The sequence below is a fragment of the Ursus maritimus genome, unplaced genomic scaffold (genome assembly GCF_017311325.1).
Source record: "Ursus maritimus isolate PB19 unplaced genomic scaffold, ASM1731132v1 scaffold_16, whole genome shotgun sequence".
NCBI classification, from domain to species: Eukaryota; Metazoa; Chordata; class Mammalia; order Carnivora; family Ursidae; genus Ursus; species Ursus maritimus.
Window position 1 is genome coordinate 45,421,277 of NW_024424008.1, and position 6,642 is coordinate 45,427,918.

Below are 6,642 nucleotides of genomic sequence, written 5' to 3' on the forward strand. Positions count from 1 at the left end.
CCCCCCCCCCCGGCCCCTAGTGCTCAGGCCTAGCCCAAAGCCACACTAGGTAGTAAACGTGGGACCATGAAACCTGGGAGGGCCTAGAGGACCCCATATAACGCCAAAATGGGGGTTGGGGGAAACAGAACGAGGACTGGGGGGGAGGGGCGCAACAACCTTCGCGGCCATTTTGTCCTCGCTCTACTTCCGTCTTCCTTCCCGGGCTGCCGGCTCCGGACCCCTCCCTTCAGGCCTTGCGCTCGTCCTCCCGCGGTTCCGCGTAGATCCAGATCGCGGCCAGTGCTGCTGTTATTGGCTGGTTCCAAATTTGCCCGCCCCTCTTCCTCCTCCTCCTTCCGTCCCCTCCCGCCCGCGCTTACTGGTAGCGCCTGCGCAGAAGAGGACGCTCCTTTGCCTCCCCACCCCCCCGCCCGGGGTGACTGAGGACTCCGGCGCGCGGGCTCTCTCGGCTCCACCCTTCCTTTCCCCGGGGCCGTTCGGAGAGCGGGGGCGAGAATGAAAGTTCCAGAACGCTGCGGTGAGTGCGTCATCGCGAGGGGGAGTGGAATGGGGGCGGGAGTGGGCGAGGCCCGAGGGGTAGAGCCGGCTTAGTCATTGGGGCTCGTAGAGGTGGCCGCACGCCCATTGGCCGAAGAAGCCATGATGGGCAGCCGGCAGGGGTGGACCCCTTCTGGAAGGTTCTGAGGCAGGGTATAAGAGACAGGGTGGCGGGCGGAAACCGGTCTCATTGAACGCGGGGCGACATTGGCAGGCAGCTGTTTTTTTTTTTTCAAGCCGAGCCAGGCCCACACAGAAGGTGAGGTTTCCGTCCTGTGATGATGTGGTAGTTCTTCAGGAGCCTGCATCCCGCGCCTGGGCTGAGCGGGTTTGCGGCACCTTGATGGTTTCTGAGCGTTCATGTAGGCGGAGGGCCCTGAACCTTCTGCCCAGTTGGGGCTCTCTCCTTCTCGGGAGGCGGCGGACCTGGTATGCGACCGGGCGGGAAAGTCGGGGCGTGGGCTGCAGGCCGTGATGGCCGACGCGGGGCCAGGGCGGCGCCCGCACGGACGACGGGGCAAGGGCCGCATTCAAGCTGGGTGGGGGGGAGGGCGGAAGTCTGGCGCCCTGGAGCAGACCTTCCTTAGATCCTCAGAGCAGGAAGCCGCCATTGGCACGCGCCCAACGCGGGGGAGGAGGGCTCTTGAGCACGTAAGACTGGCCGTATTGTGGTGCCTCTCGGAGCGCTGGTCGCAAGGAGGGGGGAGGGAGAAGGTCGGGCTCTGGGCTCGAGACCACGTGCTCGGTACGGTATGGTCACAGACCCTCAGGGAAGGTGCTTCCTTCGGTCTGGCCTGGGCCCAGCTGCGGTTGGCACGGTAACTTCGACTGCTGCATTTCGTGCACTGGTCGTTCCGCGTGGTTTTTACACAAGGGCAGGGTTTCTGGAGGAGGTGCTACTAAGTGAAACAAACCTTGGCCAAAGTGCTTATACTTGATGGCCTAGGTTTCATAGTAAGCGTTTCTGAGCGTTTAATTGCCTTTTCAAACCATGGGCTTTTTTTTTTCCAGCAACCATGTCTAAGGGACCTGCAGTTGGCATTGATCTTGGCACCACCTACTCTTGTGTGGGTGTCTTCCAGCATGGAAAAGTGGAAATAATTGCCAATGATCAGGGAAACCGAACCACCCCAAGTTACGTCGCTTTCACTGACACCGAACGATTGATCGGTGATGCCGCAAAGAATCAAGTTGCGATGAACCCCACCAACACAGTTTTTGGTAAGCCGTTAATTTAGGCACAGTGACATGAGTTTAAGTGGCTTAGATGGCGTGTAATTTGAAAGTCAGAAGTTCATGGAATATAAGGCAGCCATGAAAGCCCGGAAAAAAGGAAAGCTGTTTTTTAAAATGTCTAGTAGTGGGGATTCTATAACTTCATGTAAAAGAAAACGGAAGTAATTCTAGAATAGAAAACTTGAGTAACTGCCATAGAGAATGTAAGCCTATTTACTATTCTGGAGTTGCTGGGCCTCTTGGGGGTCAAGTAATGATGGACCAGGGTTCTTATTGGGTAGTTGTAGTGTAACAACATTTACATTGGATAACCTTTTACAGATGCCAAACGCCTGATTGGACGTAGGTTTGATGATGCTGTTGTCCAGTCTGATATGAAGCATTGGCCTTTCATGGTGGTGAATGATGCTGGCAGGCCCAAGGTCCAAGTAGAATACAAGGGAGAGACAAAAAGTTTCTATCCAGAGGAAGTGTCCTCTATGGTTTTGACAAAGATGAAGGAAATCGCAGAAGCCTACCTTGGGAAGGTGAGTAGTGTGCAACCCCACAGGGAGGTAGTTGCTGTATTATGCACCAGATTCCCTAATGAATGGAATTCATGGGGTTTTGACTGACCAGATTACCTTTTAAAAGTGTGGTTGTGTCCTAAGTGCATGCAGAGGCAATGGGATGATGGGACTGACAGTTTAAGGAATGGACTACAAAAACAATATCTTTTGTTTCTAGACTGTTACCAATGCAGTTGTCACAGTACCTGCCTACTTCAATGACTCTCAGCGTCAGGCTACCAAAGATGCTGGAACTATTGCTGGTCTCAATGTACTTAGAATCATCAATGAGCCAACTGCTGCTGCTATTGCTTATGGCTTAGACAAAAAGGTATGTACCATCTATTTGTAAAGAATAGGACTCATTTTACTGTAGATGGGAGCGGAGATTTTGGATAAGGAGTAGTAATTACCTTGTATCTTAATTGCAGGTTGGAGCTGAAAGGAATGTGCTGATCTTTGACTTAGGAGGTGGCACTTTTGATGTGTCTATCCTTACTATTGAAGATGGAATCTTCGAGGTCAAATCCACAGCTGGAGACACCCACTTAGGTGGAGAAGACTTTGATAACCGAATGGTCAACCATTTTATTGCAGAGTTCAAACGCAAACATAAGAAGGACATCAGTGAAAACAAGAGGGCAGTTCGTCGTCTCCGTACTGCTTGTGAACGTGCTAAGCGTACACTTTCTTCCAGCACCCAGGCCAGTATTGAGATTGATTCTCTGTATGAAGGAATCGACTTCTATACCTCTATTACTCGTGCCCGCTTTGAAGAATTAAATGCTGACCTGTTCCGTGGCACCCTGGACCCTGTAGAGAAAGCCCTTCGGGATGCTAAGCTAGACAAGTCTCAGATCCACGATATTGTCCTGGTGGGTGGTTCTACCCGTATCCCCAAGATTCAGAAACTTCTACAAGATTTTTTCAACGGAAAAGAACTGAATAAGAGCATCAACCCTGATGAGGCTGTTGCTTACGGTGCAGGTAATAATCCCTCTATCCTAGTTTTAAACAGTTCTAACAGATGGCCTGTCAGGCCCCAAGCTCATTTCGCTGTGATGATTGATTGTTTAAACATTCGTAGTTTCCACCAAAAGCTTAGCTGATGATGGCCAAACTTCCTTGGATGTCTGAGCGATCAACATTTGTTCGTGAGGTAATGAGGTGGTTGGGATTTTTTTAACCAATTGCTTTTACTTCAGCTGTCCAGGCAGCCATCCTTTCTGGAGACAAATCTGAAAATGTTCAAGATTTGCTGCTGTTGGATGTCACTCCACTTTCTCTTGGCATTGAAACTGCTGGAGGAGTCATGACTGTTCTCATCAAGCGTAATACAACCATTCCTACCAAACAGACACAAACCTTTACTACCTACTCCGACAACCAGCCTGGTGTGCTTATTCAGGTATATTTTATGTTGTGTTGGTATTTTGGCTGCACTTGGTCCTGTGAAACTTTGGGAAGACTTGTCCCGCTGTGATGATTTGACTTAAACCATTCGTAGTTTCCACCAGAAGTCTAGTGTTGGTCAGTTCCTTCCTTGGATGTCTGAGCGATCAGTCTTTCCTAATTTTACTTTACACAAATCTGGAAACTGGGGCAGTCATCTTAACTGCTTCATAGTAATTTTTTTTTAATTCCTACCTAGGTGTATGAAGGTGAGCGTGCTATGACCAAGGATAACAACCTACTTGGCAAGTTCGAACTCACAGGCATTCCTCCTGCTCCTCGTGGTGTTCCTCAGATCGAAGTCACTTTTGATATTGATGCTAATGGTATCCTTAATGTCTCTGCTGTGGATAAGAGCACAGGGAAAGAAAACAAGATTACCATCACTAACGACAAGGGTAAGTTAACAGCACAACTTTGAGTTAACTTAATTGCGTTTTGTGTGAAATAGCTTGGGTCATAAGGATCTTTTTTTTTTTTTTTTTTTCAAAAATTTCAACTGCCCAAGGATATATTAGCCAAGAAAGCATTTCCTGGAATTCCTGTTTTTAATGGGTTACAAACATTGCAGGGTATACCACTTTAAGGTTCAGCTTTAATTAAAAAGACTGGTTAACTTCATAGGCCGCTTGAGTAAGGAAGACATTGAGCGCATGGTGCAGGAAGCTGAGAAGTACAAAGCTGAAGATGAGAAACAGCGGGACAAGGTGTCTTCAAAGAATTCACTTGAGTCCTATGCATTCAACATGAAAGCAACTGTTGAAGATGAAAAACTTCAGGGCAAGATTAATGATGAGGACAAACAGAAGATTCTTGATAAGTGCAATGAAATCATCAATTGGCTTGATAAGAACCAGGTTTGTAATCTTTACTATACTATAATGGAAGGTGGGGGTGGTTAAAGGGCTTCAGCAAAAGATGAGATGGGGGTCTTAATAGGTCACGATGATGAATGGTCCACACATTCGCGGTTTCCACCAGAATTCCCGATGTTGGCAGCTAGATTCCTTCCTTGGATGTCTGAGTGACCCAAGATTTCATGGGTAGTGAAGACTTGAATGTGATAGGCTTCTGTGTCTATTCTGTAACAGATTGCACCAGACCTGAAGTTTCCTTTATTTGAGGAACCTGTAGTAAAATTTTTTTTCTTTTCAGACTGCAGAGAAGGAAGAGTTTGAACATCAGCAGAAAGAGCTGGAGAAAGTCTGCAACCCCATCATTACCAAGCTGTACCAGAGTGCAGGGGGCATGCCAGGAGGAATGCCTGGAGGCTTCCCTGGTGGTGGAGCTCCTCCCTCTGGTGGTGCCTCCTCTGGGCCCACCATTGAAGAGGTTGATTAAGACAATTTAATAGGTCTAGCATTGTTCCACACAAAATACTCGAAGGACCCAAATTTGTAGCAAATTCCATGGCAGTTTTAACGTTGAGCTGCTAAAGTAAATAAACTGGGCATTCTTGATACTTGAATATGGAATATGTGCACAGGGAAAGGAAATAAACATTGCACTTTATAAGCACTGTATTGTTAAGTGGAAAATGCAATGTCTTAAATAAAACTGTATTTAAAATTGGCACCATACAGTTGTCTGACTCCATGTGTACAAGGGCAGCATGCAGCATTTGATGGGGGAGGTTGGATATTTCTTGGCCTTGTGGTAAAAGACCCAAAACACTATTTGGATAGTAAAATAGAGGAATTTCAACAAATTTGAATCTGTATAGAGTGTGGTTTGGGTTTATGATGAACTAGATTCATGATCACTACATACTACAGTAAAATGAAAGTTGGGGTAGCTGTTGGTGGGGAAAGAAGTAATTAGAGAAAGGGGTATCTAAAATGTTTGCTTCATCTGGCTTGATGAATGAACTGGTTCTCCATTGTAGGGTTAAGTTTGGGGATGGCCAGTTGAACAGTGGAATAGCCAGTCATTGGAAGCAGTTTATTGAGCATGTGCAACTGTTAACAGATGGAGCATATTCCCTCTAAAGCCTTATGTTCTCCCAGGGGAGATTGTATTCTCAATTTGTCAGGGCTGGGAGAACTGGCTGCAGAGTTGAGGGGTGGGGGTTGTTCACTAGAATCAATTGAGAGACCTGGAATATCTACTTCTGGTTTCATGGGACTTAGCCTAACTCAAAAGGACTTGAAGCTGAGCTGATTACCAGTTCTGCTTGACAAATTTACACTGGATTGCTTTTGGGTAAGTCTGGTTTTAGTAAGCCCTGCGTGGTTGGTCTTGGTTGTGTTAGTAAATGCGTTGAGAACTTAAGCTTTGACAGTAAATTGGCGTTCGGCTGCATGCCAGAAGTACTCAGGCTTTTTGGAATTTGAGTCTCATAAAAGTCATGTGCATGTGTCATTTTGTCATGATGGGCCTCAGTCCAAGCCTGAAGCAAGGAAAGAAACAGGTTAAAGGTGATTGTTAAATATGTTGACAAGGCTTGGTGGTGCTACACCATCTGCCACCTGGTGGTCAATTAGAAGAAATGAATCCTGGCATGTGGTAAGGTCTTAACTATGTACTCAGAGCAGAAGAGCCCAAACCTTGATAGCTACTAAACCTTTCCCGGTCTTAGGAACTGTTGGTTCCTGGGTGACCTGGTATTATACATTATATTTGGATTTCATAAGATTATTTTGTAGTGATTGCAATACTTAAGCATTAGGCAAGGTCTGTAAGAATAGCCGAGACCTCATTCATACAGAGGCCATTTTCTTCTAAATGGTTAACAGTACTTTAATAGACTTTGGTGATTCAGGAGTGTATCCATGTAATGCTTGGAGTCTCCAGAGATTTATGGTACCATACATGATTTATATTTGCTTTCCCTTATCTTTTTCAAGGATCACAAATTTAAAAAGCA

At 46.7% G+C, this 6,642-nt stretch overlaps 1 protein-coding gene and 1 non-coding gene across 2 annotated transcripts; both read left to right on the forward strand.

Annotated features, from left to right (window-relative positions):
* The first annotated feature begins 643 nt into the window (after window positions 1-643).
* On the forward strand, window positions 644-5,354 carry HSPA8 (heat shock protein family A (Hsp70) member 8). Its single transcript, XM_008689947.2, has 9 exons — window positions 644-799; window positions 1,552-1,761; window positions 2,098-2,303; window positions 2,503-2,655; window positions 2,756-3,311; window positions 3,530-3,732; window positions 3,976-4,174; window positions 4,401-4,633; window positions 4,932-5,354. The coding sequence occupies exons 2-9, from the start codon at window positions 1,557-1,559 to the stop codon at window positions 5,115-5,117; spliced, it is 1,941 nt and encodes a 646-aa protein (XP_008688169.1). The 5' UTR covers window positions 644-799; window positions 1,552-1,556; the 3' UTR covers window positions 5,118-5,354.
* LOC121102956 lies at window positions 3,378-3,465 on the forward strand. Its single transcript, XR_005835113.1, has one exon. It is a non-coding gene; the product is annotated as a small nucleolar RNA SNORD14 (small nucleolar RNA).
* Window positions 5,355-6,642: the final 1,288 nt, after the last annotated feature.

Bases quoted from the DNA above. Each gene is read 5' to 3' on its own strand.
- HSPA8 (XM_008689947.2), top strand. From the start codon at position 1,557: ATGTCTAAGGGACCTGCAGTTGGCATTGATCTTGGCACCACCTACTCT. The intron at 3,312-3,529 runs GTAATAATCCCT...CTTTTACTTCAG, and splicing joins GGCTGTTGCTTACGGTGCAG to CTGTCCAGGCAGCCATCCTT. The intron at 4,175-4,400 runs GTAAGTTAACAG...TTAACTTCATAG, and splicing joins TACCATCACTAACGACAAGG to GCCGCTTGAGTAAGGAAGAC.